We start from the raw sequence: 15,321 nt of genomic DNA on the forward strand, positions 1-15,321 counted from the left end.
CTCATTGTCACCTCTGGGGCGTGGCTGGGCAGGTGCCACCTCCTCATTGTCACCTTCTGGGCGGGGCTGGGCAGGTGCCACCTCCTCATTGTCACCTTCTGGGCGGGGCGGGCAGGTGCCACCTCCTCTCTGTCACCTCTGGGCGGGGCTGGGCAGGTGCCACCTCCTCTCTGTCACCTCTGGGCGGGGCTGGGCAGGTGCCACCTCCTCTCTGTCACCTCTGGGCAGGGCTGGGGCAGGTGCCACCTCCTCACTGTCACCTCTGGGGCGTGGCTGGGCAGGTGCCACCTCCTCTCTGTCACCTCTAGGGCGGGGCTGGGCAGGTGCCACCTCCTCTCTGTCACCTCTGGGCGGGGCTGGGCAGGTGCCACCTCCTCACTGTCACCTCTGGGGCGTGGCTGGGCAGGTGCCACCTCCTCTCTGTCACCTCTGGGCGGGGCTGGGCAGGTGCCACCTCCTCTCTGTCACCTCTGGGCGGGGCTGGGCAGGTGCCACCTCCTCTCTGTCACCTCTGGGCGGGGCTGGGCAGGTGCCACCTCCTCATTGTCACCTCCTGTCACCTCTGGGCGGGGCTGGGCAGGTGCCACCTTCTCAGTGTCACCTCCTGTCACCCCTGGGCAGGTGTCACCTCCTCATTGTCACCTCTGGGCGGGGCTGGGCAGGTGCCACCTCCTCTCTGTCACCTCTGGGCGGGGCTGGGCAGGTGCCACCTCCTCTCTGTCACCTCTGGGCGGGGCTGGGCAGGTGCCACCTCCTCAGTGTCACCTCCTGTCACCTCCTGTCACCTCTGGGCGGGGCTTGGCAGCTTCTCCAGCTTTTCCATCTTTTCCAGGGCTGGGAGTGGCGTGTCCCTGCCGTGTCCCCCCCGTGTCCCCCCCGTGTCCCCAGCCCCAGGGCCGACCCCCAGGCAGGGACATTTTTAGCCCCCGGAAACAAAAATGGCGCTCGGAGATCTCCGCTGCTTTCTGTTGTGCAGAAGAATTCCAAGAATTCCCGGTTTTTTTCTTGGGTTGGGATTTTGGTTTTTTGGGGTTTTTTTTTTTTTGGGGGGGGGGGGGGGTGTTTCCTTTTTTTTAAAATTTTTTTTTTTTGGTTTTTTCTTTGTGCAATAAAATTTTGGTTTGGCAGAACCCTGCGGCGTCGCTCAGCGGGAATTCTGAGGGAATGAACCTTTCCCAAAATGTTCCCAACATTCCAGAGGGGGAATCCCATCCCCCGACTCAAACCCTCCTTCTGGGGCCTCCCCCAAACCCAGCGGGGCTCGAGCCCACAGAACTTCCCAAGCTCAGGAATTCCTTACAAAACGTTTATTGCCAGCCCTGCTGTCCCTGGGATTGCGGGAGGGATCCCGGGAGGGATCCCAAGGATCCTGGGAGGGATCCCAGGGGGGAATTCCTGATGATTCCAGCCAGGATTCCTGAGGATTCCCAGAGGGATCCCAGGAGAGATCCCAAGAGGGATTCCTGATGATTCCAGCCAGGATTCCTGCGGATTCCCAGAGAGATCCCAGGAGGGATTCCCAATGATTCCAGCCAGGATTCCTGAGGATTCCCAGAGGGATCCCAGGAGAGATCCCAGGAGGGATTCCTGATGATTCCAGGGGGGGATTCCAGCCAGGATTCCTGAGGGCTGCAGGAAGGAGATTCCCAAGGATCCCAGGAGGGATTCCTGGAGGGATTCCTGGGGATCCTGGGGGGGAATTCCCAAGGATTCCAGAGGGGATTCCAGCCAGGATTCCTGAGGACTCCAGGGGGGATTCCCAGGGTTCCAGGGGGGATTCCAAGGGATTCCCAAGGACTCCAGGAGTATTCCTGAGGATCCAGGGGTATTCCTGGAGTTCCAGGGGTATTCCCAAGGATCCAGGGGGTATTCCCGGGGTTCCAGGGGGTATTCCCGGTGATCCAGGGGGTGTTCCCAAGGATCCAGGAGGTATTCCCGAGGATCCAGGAGGTATTCCCGGGGTTCCAGGGGTATTCCTGGAGTTCCAGGGGTTATTCCCAAGGACTCCAGGGGTTATTTCCAGGGATCCAGGGTTATTCCCGAGGATCCAGGGGGTGTTCCCAAGGATCCAGGGGGTGTTCCCAAGGACTCCAGGGGGTGTTCCCGGGGTTCCAGGGGGTGTTCCCGGGGTTCCAGGGGGTGTTCCCGGGGTTCCAGGGGGTGTTCCCGAGGATCCAGGAGGTGTTCCCGAGGATCCAGGGGGTGTTCCCAAGGACTCCAGGGGTGTTCCCGAGGATCCAGGGGGTGTTCCCGGGGTTCCAGGGGGTGTTCCCGGGGTTCCAGGGGGCATTCCCGGGCTCCCGGGGCAGTCAGGGCCCGGCCGTGCCCTCCTGGCCGTGCAGCTCCGAGAAGAGTGCGGGCAGCCAGAACTGCGGCTCGGCCGGAGCCTGCGCGTCCAGCCAGGCCATGCCCTCCTTCAGCAGGTGCTCCTGGGAAAAATAATGGGAAAAACGGGAAAAATGGGATTGGGAATGGCACCGGGAGCCAGCCAGGCCATGCCCTCCTTCAGCAGGTGCTCCTGGGAAAAATAACGGGAAAAATAATGGGAAAAATGGGATTGGGAATGGCACCGGGAGCCAGCCAGGCCATGCCCTCCTTCAGCAGGTGCTCCTGGGAAAATAAAATAATGGGAAAAATGGGATTGGGAATGGCACCGGGAGCCAGCCAGGCCATGCCCTCCTTCAGCAGGTGCTCCTGGGAAAAATAACGGGAAAAACGGGAAAAATGGGATTGGGAATGGCACCAGGAGCCAGCCAGGCCATGCTCTCCTTCAGCAGGTGCTCCTGGGAAAAGTGGGAAAAATGGGAAAAATGGGATTGGGAATGGCACCAGGAGCCAGCCAGGCCATGCCCTCCTTCAGCAGGTGCTCCTGGGGGAATAAAATAATGGGAAAAACGGGAAAAATAATGGGAAAAATGGGATTGGGAATGGCCAGGCCATGCCCTCCTTCAGCAGGTGCTCCTGGGAAAAATAACGGGAAAAACGGGATTGGGAATGGGATTGGGAATGGCCAGGCCATGCCCTCCTTCAGCAGGTGCTCCTGGGGAAAATAACGGGAAAAATGGGAAAAATGGGATTGGGAATGGCACCGGGAGCCAGCCAGGCCATGCCCTCCTTCAGCAGGTGCTCCTGGGAAAAATAACGGGAAAAACGGGAAAAATAATGGGAAAAATGGGATTGGGAATGGCACCGGGGGCCAGCCAGGCCATGCCCTCCTTCAGCAGGTGCTCCTGGAATAAATGATGGGAAAAATAATGGGAAAAATGGGATTGGGAATGGCCAGGCCATGCCCTCCTTCAGCAGGTGCTCCTGGGGGAATAAAATAACGGGAAAGGTGGGAAAAATGGGATTGGGAATGGCACCGGGAGCCAGCCAGGCCATGCCCTCCTTCAGCAGGTGCTCCTGGGGGAATAAAATAACGGGAAAAACAGGAAAAATAATGGGAAAAATGGGATTGGGAATGGCCAGGCCATGCCCTCCTTCAGCAGGTGCTCCTGGGAAAAATAACGGGAAAAGTGGGATTAGGAATGGGATTGGGAATGGCACCGAGGGCCAGCCAGGCCATGCCCTCCTTCAGCAGGTGCTCCTGGGGGAGTAAAATAACGGGAAAAACGGGATTGGGAATGGCCAGGCCATGCCCTCCTTCAGCAAGTGATCCTGGAACAGTGGGAAAATGGGAAAAATGGGAAAAATGGGATTGGGAATGGACTGGGAATGACTGGGGATGGACTGGGATGTGCTGAGTTGCCGTTGCTGTTCCCATTACCAACCCACTCCCATTTTCCCCATCCCCAGTTCCCCGTTCCCAGTTCCCCATTCCCAATTTCCCATTCCCAGTTCCCATTCCCCATCCCAAATTCCCCATTCCCAGTTCCCATTCCCATTCCCCATTCCCAGTTCCCATTCCCGGTTCCCCATTCCCCATTCCTAGTTCCCGTTCCCATTCCCCATTCCCCATTCCTAGTTCCCGTTCCCAGTTCCCCATCCCAATTTCCTCACTCCCATTCCCAATTTCCCCATTCCCAATTTCCCCATTCCCAGTTCCCATTCCCATTCCCATTCCCCATTCCCATTTCCATTTTCCCCATTCCCATTCCCATTCCCAGTTCTCCATCCCAAATCTCCCATTCCCAGTTCCCCACTCCCAGTTCCCCATTCCCAATTTCCCCAGTTCCCCATCCCCATTCCCCATTCCTAGTTCCCGTTCCCAGTTCCCCATCCCAATTTCCTCACTCCCATTCCCAATTTCCCCATTCCCATTCCCATTCCCATTCCCAGTTTCCCATTCCCATTCCCAGTTCCCCATTCCCAAATCTCCCATTCCCAAATTTCCCAGCCCCACCTACCAGCACCTGCTTGGCTCTCTCCGTCTCCCAGCCGAGGCTCTCCCGGATCTCGCTGACCGTCACAAATCCTTTTTTCTGGAAAAACAAACCCAGGGAATTCCCTCAGAGTGGGGACCCCTCGCTCCCATCCCAGTCCGGCCCAGTCCCGGATTTTTTATGGAAACACCAGGAATGCCAGGCTGCCTTCACCCAGGCTCAATCCCCACGCCAGCAGCTCGGCCAAGAGCGGATCCAGCAAATTCCCGTTCCCAGAAAATCCCAGCAATTCCCATTCCCAGCAATTCCCATTCCCAGCAATTCCCATTCCCAGCAATTCCCGTCCCCAGCAAATTCCCACTCCCAGCAATTCCCAATAATTCCCATTCCCAGCAAATTCCCATTCCCAGCAATTCCCATCCCCAGCAATTCCCAGCAATTCCCACTCCCAGCAATTCCCATTCCCAGCAATTCCCAATCCCATTCCCAGTATGATTCCCAGTACCATTCCCAGTATTCCCAGAATCCCACCTCAGCCAGCTGCAGCACCACGCTGTGGTCCATTCCCAGTATTCCCAGTATCATTCCCAGTATCCCACCTCGGCCAGCTGCAGCACCACGCTGTGGTCCATGCCCATTCCCATTCCCATTCCCAGTATTCCCAGTATTCCCAGTATTCCAGTACCATTCCCACCTCGGCCAGCTGCAGCACCACGCTGTGGTCCATTCCCAGTATTCCCAGTATTCCCAGTATTCCCAGTATCCCACCTCGGCCAGCTGCAGCACCACGCTGTGGTCCATTCCCAGTATTCCCAGTATTCCCAGTACCATTCCCAGTATTCCCAGTAGCATTCCCACCTCGGCCAGCTGCAGCACCACGCTGTGGTCCATGCCCAGTGCCATTCCCAGTATCATTCCCAGTATTCCCAGTATCCCACCTCGGCCAGCTGCAGCACCACACTGTGGTCCATGCCCGTTCCCATTCCCATTCCCAGTATTCCCAGTACCATTCCCACCTCGGCCAGCTGCAGCACCACGCTGTGGTCCATGCCCATTCCCAGTGCCATTCCCAGTATCATTCCCAGTACCATTCCCAGTACCATTCCCACCTCGGCCAGCTGCAGCACCACGCTGTGGTCCATTCCCAGTATTCCCAGTGCCATTCCCAGTATTCCCAGTACCATTCCCACCTCGGCCAGCTGCAGCACCACGCTGTGGTCCATGCCCATTCCCATTCCCAGTATTCCCATTCCCATTCCCAGTACCATTCCCAGTATCATTCCCAGTACCATTCCCACCTCGGCCAGCTGCAGCACCACGCTGTGGTCCATTCCCAGTATTCCCAGTATCATTCCCAGTATTCCCAGTATCCCACCTCGGCCAGCTGCAGCACCACGCTGTGGTCCATGCCCAGTGCCATTCCCAGTATTCCCAGTATTCCCAGTATCATTCCCAGTAGCATTCCCACCTCGGCCAGCTGCAGCACCACGCTGTGGTCCATGCCCAGTGCCATTCCCAGTATTCCCAGTATCATTCCCAGTACCATTCCCACCTCGGCCAGCTGCAGCACCACGCTGTGGTCCATGCCCAGTGCCATTCCCAGTGCCATTCCCAGTATTCCCAGTATTCCCAGTACCATTCCCACCTCGGCCAGCTGCAGCACCACGCTGTGGTCCATTCCCATTCCCATTCCCATTCCCAGTACCATTCCCAGTATTCCCAGTATCATTCCCAGTACCATTCCCACCTCGGCCAGCTGCAGCACCACGCTGTGGTCCATTCCCAGTATTCCCAGTGCCATTCCCAGTATTCCCAGTACCATTCCCACCTCGGCCAGCTGCAGCACCACGCTGTGGTCCATTCCCAGTATTCCCAGTATCATTCCCAGTACCATTCCCACCTCGGCCAGCTGCAGCACCACGCTGTGGTCCATGCCCAGTGCCATTCCCAGTATCATTCCCAGTATTCCCAGTATCCCACCTCGGCCAGCTGCAGCACCACGCTGTGGTCCATTCCCAGTGCCATTCCCAGTATTCCCAGTACCATTCCCAGTACCATTCCCACCTCGGCCAGCTGCAGCACCACGCTGTGGTCCATGCTCAGCTCGGCCGGCACCGAGCGCACCAGCACCGTCCCCCCCACCGGGATGGTCCCGAAGCCGCTGCCCAGCACCTTCAGCTTCCTGATGGCCCGCAGCAGGTCATCCCTGGGGACACACGGACAGGCGGGAATCCCACGGACACATGGACACACCGCCATTCCCGGGAATTCCCACGGACACACCGGCATTCCCGGGAATCCCGCAGACACACGGACACACGGGCATTCCTGGGATTCCACGGACACACCGCCATTCCGGGAATCCCACGGACACACGGACACACCGCCATTCCGGGAATCCCACGGACACACGGACACACCGGCATTCCCGGGATTCCACGGACACACGGACACACCGCCATTCCCGGGAATTCCACGGACACACGGACACACGGGCATACCCGGAATCCCACGGACACACGGACACACCGGCATTCCCGGGAATCCCACGGACACACGGACACACCGCCATTCCCGGGAATCCCACGGACACACCGGCATTCCCGGGAATCCCATGGACACACCACCATTCCCGGGAATTCCAGAGCCCACACGGACACACCGCCATTCCGGGAATCCCACGGACACACCGGACACACGGACACACCCGCATTCCCGGGAATCCCACGGACACACCGGCATTCCCAGGAATTCCCGACCCCCCACGGACACACGGATTCCTGAGGGATCCCCAGGGAATTCCCGACCCCACTCCCACAGGATTCCCAAGGGATTCCTGGGAATTCCCAGCCCCACTCCCACACGGATTCCCAGCAATTCCCGAGGGATCCCCGGGAAATTTCCGACCCCACTCCCACACGGATTCCCGAGGGATCCCCGAGGGATTCCCAAGGAATTCCCGGGGTTTCCCAGCCCCACTCCCACATGGATTCCCGAGGGATTCCCGGGGATTCCCAGCCCCACTCCCACACGGATCCCCGGGGATCCCCAGCCCCACTCCCACACGAATTCCCGAGGGATCCCCGGACAATTCCCAGCCCCACTTCCATACGGATTCCCAGGAATTCCCAGCCCCATTCCCACAGGATTCCCGGGGATCCCCAGCCCCACCCGCACTCACGCGCTGACGTCCTGCGCGAACTTCCCGCGGCCCTTGAGCACCTGCTGCTGCAGCTCCTCCAGCGTGATCAGCCCTGCCGGGATCAGCCAGGATCATCCCGGGATCCCCACAGGATTCCCAGGGGGATTCCCAAGGGATTCCCAGCCCCACCACTCCCAGGATCATCCCAGGATTCCCAGGAGATTCCCGGGGCATTCCCAGCCCCCTGCTCCCAGGATCATCCCGGGACTGCCGGGAGATTCCCAAGGGATTCTCAGCCCCGCCCCTCCCGGGATCATCCCGGGATCCCCACAGGATTCCCAGGGAATTCCCAGGGCATTCCCAGCCCCCTGCTCCCAGGATCATCCCGGGATTCCCGGGGGATCCCCAGCCCCCCCAGCCAGTGGGTTTTATGGGATTTTATGGGATTTGACGGGGTTTTGTGGGGTTTTTGTGGGATTCAGAACATCCATTCTGGGAATCCCAGCCCTCCGGGGATGGCTGGGATCCCTGGGATCAGGGAATGGTGGATCTCTGGGATCAAGGTGGGGTGGTTAATCCCTGGGATCAGGGATGATGGATCCCTGGGTGAGAGGATTCCCTGGGATCAGCAGCTCCCTGGATCAGTGGATCACTGGGATCAGGGCAGATGGATTTCTGGGATCAGGGATGATGGATCCCGGGATCAGTGGATCCTGGATCAGGGTAGGTCAATCTCTGGGATCAGTGGATTCCCTGGATCAGTGGATCCCTAGGATCAGGGGATCCCCGAATCGGTGGATTGACTGGTGTCACTGCATCTCTGGGATCAGGAATGACAGATCCCTGGATCGGGTGACCCCTGGATCGGTGGATTCCTTGGATCAGTGGATCCCTGGATGAGGTGATCCCTGGGATCAGTGGCTCCCTGGCTCAGTGGATTTCCCAGGGATCAGTGGATCCCTGGATGAGGTGATCCCCAGATCAGTGGATTCCCTGGGATCAGTGGATCTCTGGGATCAATGGATCCCTGGCTCACTGGCTCCCCTGGGATCAGTGGATTTCCCAGGCTCATTGTCCTCCCAGCTCAGTGTCCCCCCGGCTCAGTGTCCCCCCACTCACTGTCCCCGTGGCTCACTGTCCCCCAGCTCAGTGTCCCCAGCTCAGTGTCCCGTGGCTCAGTGTCCCCATGGCTCAGTGTCCCCATGGCTCACTGTCCCCGTGGCTCACTGTCCCCATGGCTCAGTGTTCCCACCCAGTTCAGTGTCCCCATGGCTCAGTGTCCCCAGCTCACTGTCCCCAGCTCAGTGTCCCCGTGGCTCAGTGTCCCCAGCTCACTGTCCCCGTGGCTCAGTGTCCCCATGGCTCACTGTCCCCATGGCTCACTGTCCCCCAGCTCAGTGTCCCCATGGCTCAGTGTCCCCAGCTCACTGTCCCCATGGCTCAGTGTCCCCAGCTCAGTGTCCCCCTGGGATCAGTGTCCCTGTGGCTCAGTGTCCCCCAGCCCACTGTCCCCCAGCTCACTGTCCCCATGGCTCAGTGTCCCCATGGCTCACTGTCCCCCAGCTCAGTGTCCCCATGGCTCACTGTCCCCATGGCTCAGTGTCCCCAGCTCAGTGTCCCCAGCTCAGTGTCCCCAGCTCAGTGTCCCCGTGGCTCACTGTCCCCCAGGTCAGTGTCCCGGTGCCCGGTGCCCACCTCCGTTGCGGTGCCGCAGTGCCAGGCACACCTCGATGATCTGCACGCCCAGCTCGTAGTAGAAGTCTCCGACCCCGAGCACCTCGGCCCAGAAACCCTTCCCGGCTGGGGCAGGGACAGCGCTGCCACCGGGGGCCAGGCCACTGCTGTCCCCTCAGTGTCCCCCAGCTGTCCCCCCACTGCTGTCCCCTCAGTGTCCCCCCCACTGCTATCCCCCCATCGCTGTCCCCTCAGTGTCCCCCATTGTCCCCCCACTGCTATCCCCCCATCGCTGTCCCCTCATTGTCCCCCATTGTCCCCATTGCTGTGCCCCTCCTGTCCCCCCCTTATCCCCCTCCTGTTCCCCCCACTGTCCCCCTGCTGTCCCCCCATTGTCCCCCCATCCCCATCGTTTCCCCCCCGTCCCCATGCTGTCCCCCCCATTGTTCCCCCATTGTCCCCCCGTCCCCATGGTGTCCCCCGCTCTCTCCTGTCCCCGTGCAGTCCCCCCCTGTCCCCATGGTGTCCCTCCCGTCCTACTGTCCCCCCCATCTCCCCCATCCCCATGCTGTCCCCCCTGTCCCCATGCTGTCCCTGTCCCTGTCCCCCCTGTCCCCCCCATCCCCATGGTGTACCCCCTGTCTCCCTATCCCCCCCATCCCTGTCCCCATCCCTGTGCCCTGTCCCTGTCCCCGTGCTGTCCCTCTGTCCCCTGTCCCTGTCCTCGTGCTGTCCCTCTGTCCCCTGTCCCCGTGCTGTCCCTGTCCCCGTCCTTGTCCCTGTTCCCTGTCCCCCTTGTCCCCCTGTCTCCCTGTCCCCCCTGTCCCCGTGCTGTCCCTCTCCCCGTCCCCTGTCCCTGTCCCCTGTCCCTCTCCCCTGTCCCTGTTCCCCCTGTCCCCATGCTGTCCCCCCTGTTCCCCCCATCCCCATGCTGTCCCTCTGTCCCCTGTCCCTGTCCCCCCTGTCCCCATGCTGTCCCCCCTCTCTCCCTGTCCCCATGCTGTCCCCCCGTCCCCATGCTGTCCCCCCTGTCCCTGTCCCTGTCCCCTGTGTCCCCAGCCTCACAGGCCAGCGGGTCGACGCCGATGGCGGCGCACATGTGCTGGAACTGCAGGCGGAACTCGGGGCTGCGCCGGATCTCCTGCTTGTGCTTGCTGGCAAAGGCCTGCAGGTGGGTCCGGAACGTCTCCAGCTGCTTGGACATCTGGACAGACGGACACAGGGACATGGGGACACGGGGACAGCAGGGACAGCAGGATGGGCACGGGGATGGGGACAGGGGGAACGGGAACCAGGAACAGGAAGAGCAGGATGGGAACCGGGATACGGCAACGGGAACGGGAGATGGGCTGGGAATGGACAGGGAGGGACAGGGACGGGGACAGGGATGGGACAGGGATGGGACAGGGCGGGCATCCCCACCTGGGCCAGCTGATCCTCAGCCAGGACCGTGCCCCGCTCCTTGTACTTGGCCTGGGGAGAGAGCCCGTGAGGGCACGGCCAGGGCGGGCCAGCCCCGAACCGAGACAGCCCCGAACCGGGCCAGCCCCGAAGCCCGAGGATCCCAAAGCCCGAGGATCCCGAATCCCGAGGATCCCGAAGCCCGAGGATCCCGAAGCCCGTGGATCCCGAAGCCCGAGGATCCCGAAGCCCGAGGATCCCGAAGCCCGTGGATCCCAAAGCCCGAGGATCCCGAAGCCCGAGGATCCCGAAGCCCGAGGATCCCGGCCCGGGCCAGCCCCGATCCCCGCGGGTCCCGTCCCGCCCTCCCCGTGCGGGGGTTCCTCCCCGCGGGCTCTGGGCCCACGCCCGGCTCTGGCCCCGCTCCCCCCCGCACCGAGCCCCGACCCCGCCCGGGCCCGCGCTCTGCCTGTCCCGTGTCCCCCGGTCTGTCCGGTGTCCCCCGGTCTGTCCCGTGTCCCCCGGTCTGTCCCGTGTCCCCTGTCCCGTGTCCCCGGTCCCGTTCCCCGTCCCGGTGACCTCGGTCAGTTTCCTCCTGGCGATCGCCCCCGCCCCCACCCCCCGCCGGTGCATCCCGGCTCCGCCGCCGCCGCCGCCGCGGACACGTCATCGAGCGCGACGCGTGACGTCATCGAGAGCGCCGCACAAACGTCATGGAGTGCGACGCGTGACGTGGCGTAATCGAGTGCGCCACATGACGTCATCGATCTGCGCCGCGTACAGGAAGGGCTCCGCCCCCTTCGGGAAAGATGGCGGCACCGCCGGGAGGGAAAGGGTTAAAGGTCAAAGGTCAAAGGTTAAATGGCATTGGGAATATTTTAACTGTTTGAATTTTTGTTTATATTGTTTTTATTTTCATCGGTTTAATATTATTTGTATTTTATTTTATTTTATTTTATCTTATTTTATTTTATTTTATTTTATTTTATTTTATTTTATTTTATTTTATTTTATTTTATTTCATTTTCAGGCTGTTCTTGTTCTTTTGATATTTTTGGGTTTCGGTTTCGTGCCCTCTCTGCGGCTTTTCCTGGGAACGGTTTGGCTCGGCCGGCAGAGGGGGACAGACAGCGGGAACGGGACGGACAGACGGACACGGGGATGGGACAGACAGACAGCGGGAACGGGACGGACAGACGGACACGGGGATGGGACAGACAGACAGACAGTGGGGATAGGGACAGACAGACAGACACGGGGATGGGACAGACAGACAGTGGGGATCGGGACGGACAGACAGACAGTGGGAATGGGACGGACAGACGGACACGGGGATGGGACAGACAGACCGACAGTGGGAATGGGACGGACAGACGGACAGTGGGGATAGGGACAGACAGACAGACAGACAGCAGGAATGGGACAGACAGACAGACAGTGGGGATAGGGACAGACAGACAGTGGGAATGGGACAGACAGACAGACAGTGGGAATGGGACGGACAGACAGACAGTGGGAATGGGACGGACAGACAGACAGTGGGGATGGGACAGACAGACAGACAGTGGGGATGGGACAGACAGACAGACAGACAGTGGGGATAGGGACAGACAGACAGACAGCAGGAATGGGACAGACAGACAGACAGTGGGACAGACAGACAGTGGGAATGGGACAGACAGACAGACAGTGGGACAGACAGACAGCAGGAATGGGACAGACAGACAGCAGGAATGGGACAGACAGACAGTGGGAATGGGACAGACAGACGGACAGCAGGAATGGGACAGACAGTGGGAATGGGACAGACAGACAGACAGTGGGGAAGAGGAGAGGACAGACAGACACAGACAGATACCAGGGAATGGGACAGACAGACGGACAGACGGACATCAGGGATGGGAACGGGACAGACTCCAGGGGACTGGGATTGGATTGGATTGGATTGGATTCCATTTCCAACCCCAGCCCTAAAACCTGGATTTCTTTCCATCCCATTTTATTTTAATACTTAATTTTAATTTCTTTAACCCCCTAATCCCGGGATTTATTTCAATCCCATTTTATTTCAATAATTTATTTTAATGATTTATTTTAACCATGTATTTTAATCCCCTAACCCCGGGATTTATTTTAATCCCATTTTATTTCAATCCCATTTTATTTCAATAATTTATTTTAATAATTTATTTTAACCATGTATTTTAATCCCCTAACCCCGGGATTTATTTCAATCCCAGCTTATTTTAATAATTAATTTAATTTATTTCCACCCCCTCACCCAGGTTCCCATTTTCCCTGCCCCCACCCCCGCCCACCCTGCCCAGAAAAAGCCAAAAAAGCCCCAAAATCCCCAAATTTCCATCCTGGAGCCGTTTGGGGCTGAAGGAGTCACTCCTGCCGGGGACGAGCCACAGGAATGGAATTTTAGGGAATTTCAGGGAATTTCAGTGAATTTTAATGAATTTCAGTGGATTTTAGGGAATTTTAGTGAATTTTACTGAATTTGAGTGAATTTCAGTGAATTTGAGAGAATTTCAGTGAGTTTGAGAGAATTTAAGTGAATTTTGAGTGGATTTGAGTGAATTTTAGTGAATTTTGAGTGAATTTCAGTAAATTTTAGTGGATTTTAGTGAATTTCAGTAAATTTTAGTGGATTTTAGTGGATTTCAGTAAATTTTAGAGAATTTCAGTGAATTTCAGTGAATTTGAATAAATTTGAGTGAATTTTAGTGAATTTCAGTGAATTTGAGTGAATTTTAGTGAATTTCAGTGAATTTGAGTAAATTTGAGTGAATTTTAGTGAATTTCAGTGAATTTGAGTGGATTTCAGTGAATTTTAGGGAAATTCAGTGGATTTGAGTGAATTTGATTGAATTTTATAGCATTTCAGTGAATTTTAGTGAATTTTGAGTGAATTTCAGTAAATTCTAGCGGATTTGAATGAATTTCAGTGAATTTGAGTGAATTTTAATGAATTTCAGTGAATTTCAGTGGATTTTAGTGGATTTTAGTGAATTTCAGTAAATTTTAGTGGATTTTAGTGGATTTTGAGTGAATTTCAGTAAATTTTAGTGAATTTGAGTGGATTTCTGTGGATTTTAGTGCATTTCAGTGGATTATAGTGAATTTTAGTTAATTTCAATGAATTTTAGTGAATTTTCCTGAATTTGAGTGAGTTTTATAGAATTTCAGTGAATTTCAGTGAATTTCAGTGACTTTTAGTGGATTTTACCAAATTTGAGTGAATTTTAGTGGATTTTTAGTTAATTTCAGTGAATTTTAGTGAATGTGAGTGAATTTCAGTGAGTTTCAGGGAATTTCAATGAATTTAAGGGAATTTCAGTGAATTTGAACGTCAGGGAATTTTAGGGAATTTTAGGGAATTTATATTTATATTTATATTTATAATTTATAATTTATTTATGTTTATTTATATTTATATTTATATTTATATTTATATTTATATTTATATTTATATTTATATTTATATTTATATTTATATTTATATTTATATTTATATGAAACTTGGGATGGGAAAGGTCTAGGAACGTTCCCAGAAGGAGAATTTGGAATTTTCCCAAGCGGATTCCGTTCCCCGCCCCCAGAAATTTGTCAGGAAGAAGAAAAAAATTCTAAAAAAAATTAAAATAGAAAAAGAAAAAGAATAAAGTGAAATAACCCCGAGTGGGGGTGGGGGCGGCGCCAGGAATCCCCAAAATCCTGAAAGTTTGGGGCCATTTTTGGGGCACTTTTGGGGCATTTTTGGGGAATTTTTGGGGCACTTTTGGGGAATTTTTGGGGCACTTTTTGGAAATTTTTGGGGCAATTTTTGAGCAATTTTAGGGAATTTTTGGGGCATTTTTGGGGCACTTTGAGGTCACTTTTGGGGCATTTTTGGGGCACTTTGGGGCATTTTTGGGGCACTTTGGGGCATTTTTGGGGCACTTTTGGGGCACTTTAGGGGCATTTTTGGGGCATCCTCAGAGCCCCCGGAGCCCCCAGCCCAGGCAGGGCACGGGGACAGACCCGAGCGTCAGGGAGGGGACAAAAGAGGACAGGGGGAGGGGACAGGGGGGGACGGGGGGAGGGGACAGGAGGGGACAGGGGGAGGGGACAGGAGGGGACAGGGCGGTGACAGCGGGCGGACTTTGCCCCCTCCTCGCTCCCCGTGCCCGTCCTGGGGGGGGCAGGGCGGGGGTGGCACCCGGGGCCATCCCGGGAGGGGACACGGCGGGGACAGGGACAGGGACAGGGACAGAGATGGGACGGGGATGGGGATGGGGACAGGGATGGGACAGGGATGGGGACGGGGATGGGGATGGGGACAGGGATGGGGATGGGACAGGGACAGGGACAGGGATGGGACAGGGACAGGGATGGGGACGGGGATGGGGATGGGGACAGGGATGGGGATGGGACAGGGACAGGGACAGGGATGGGACAGGGACAGGGACAGGGACAGGGATGGGACAGGGATGGGGACAGGGATGGGGACAGGGACAGGGATGGGGACAGGGATGGGGACAGGGACAGGGACAGGGATGGGGACAGGGATGGGGACAGGGACAGGGATGGGGACAGGGATGGGACAGGGATGGGGACAGGGATGGGGACAGGGACAGGGATGGGGACAGGGACAGGGATGGGGACAGGGATGGGACAGGGACAGGGATGGGGACAGGGATGGGACAGGGATGGGGACAGGGATGGGGATGGGGACAGGGACCTCCTGCAGGGCACGTCTGTGGGTAAGAGGGACAAAATCCGGCTGATTCCACC

General features: G+C 57.0%; 2 protein-coding genes across 6 annotated transcripts; both read right to left on the bottom strand.

Moving 5' to 3' along the window:
• Nucleotides 1-1,268: 1,268 nt before the first annotated feature.
• LOC132339139 (collagen alpha-5(IV) chain-like) lies at nucleotides 1,269-2,291 on the bottom strand. Its single transcript, XM_059869219.1, has 2 exons — nucleotides 2,182-2,291; nucleotides 1,269-2,118 (listed from the first exon to the last, which is right to left on the bottom strand). Exons 1-2 carry the CDS (start codon nucleotides 2,288-2,290, stop codon nucleotides 1,286-1,288), a joined length of 942 nt encoding a protein of 313 aa, XP_059725202.1. The 5' UTR covers nucleotide 2,291; the 3' UTR covers nucleotides 1,269-1,285.
• On the bottom strand, nucleotides 2,290-11,224 carry LOC132339140 (vacuolar-sorting protein SNF8-like). Of its 5 annotated transcripts, none has more exons than XM_059869221.1 (8): nucleotides 11,119-11,224; nucleotides 10,561-10,611; nucleotides 10,204-10,342; nucleotides 9,160-9,264; nucleotides 7,504-7,576; nucleotides 6,387-6,528; nucleotides 4,353-4,421; nucleotides 2,290-2,429 (listed from the first exon to the last, which is right to left on the bottom strand). In XM_059869221.1, the coding sequence occupies exons 1-8, from the start codon at nucleotides 11,170-11,172 to the stop codon at nucleotides 2,310-2,312; spliced, it is 753 nt and encodes a 250-aa protein (XP_059725204.1). In that variant the 5' UTR covers nucleotides 11,173-11,224; the 3' UTR covers nucleotides 2,290-2,309. The 5 variants fall into 5 exon arrangements, with proteins under 5 accessions (XP_059725204.1, XP_059725203.1, XP_059725206.1 ...); XM_059869220.1 differs by having other exon boundaries at nucleotides 4,347-4,421; XM_059869223.1 differs by lacking the exon at nucleotides 2,290-2,429 and adding an exon at nucleotides 2,645-2,783 and having other exon boundaries at nucleotides 4,347-4,421.
• Between the last annotated feature and the right edge of the window lie 4,097 nt (nucleotides 11,225-15,321).

Source organism: Haemorhous mexicanus, chromosome 28 (assembly GCF_027477595.1).
Source record: "Haemorhous mexicanus isolate bHaeMex1 chromosome 28, bHaeMex1.pri, whole genome shotgun sequence".
Taxonomy (NCBI): Eukaryota; Metazoa; Chordata; class Aves; order Passeriformes; family Fringillidae; genus Haemorhous; species Haemorhous mexicanus.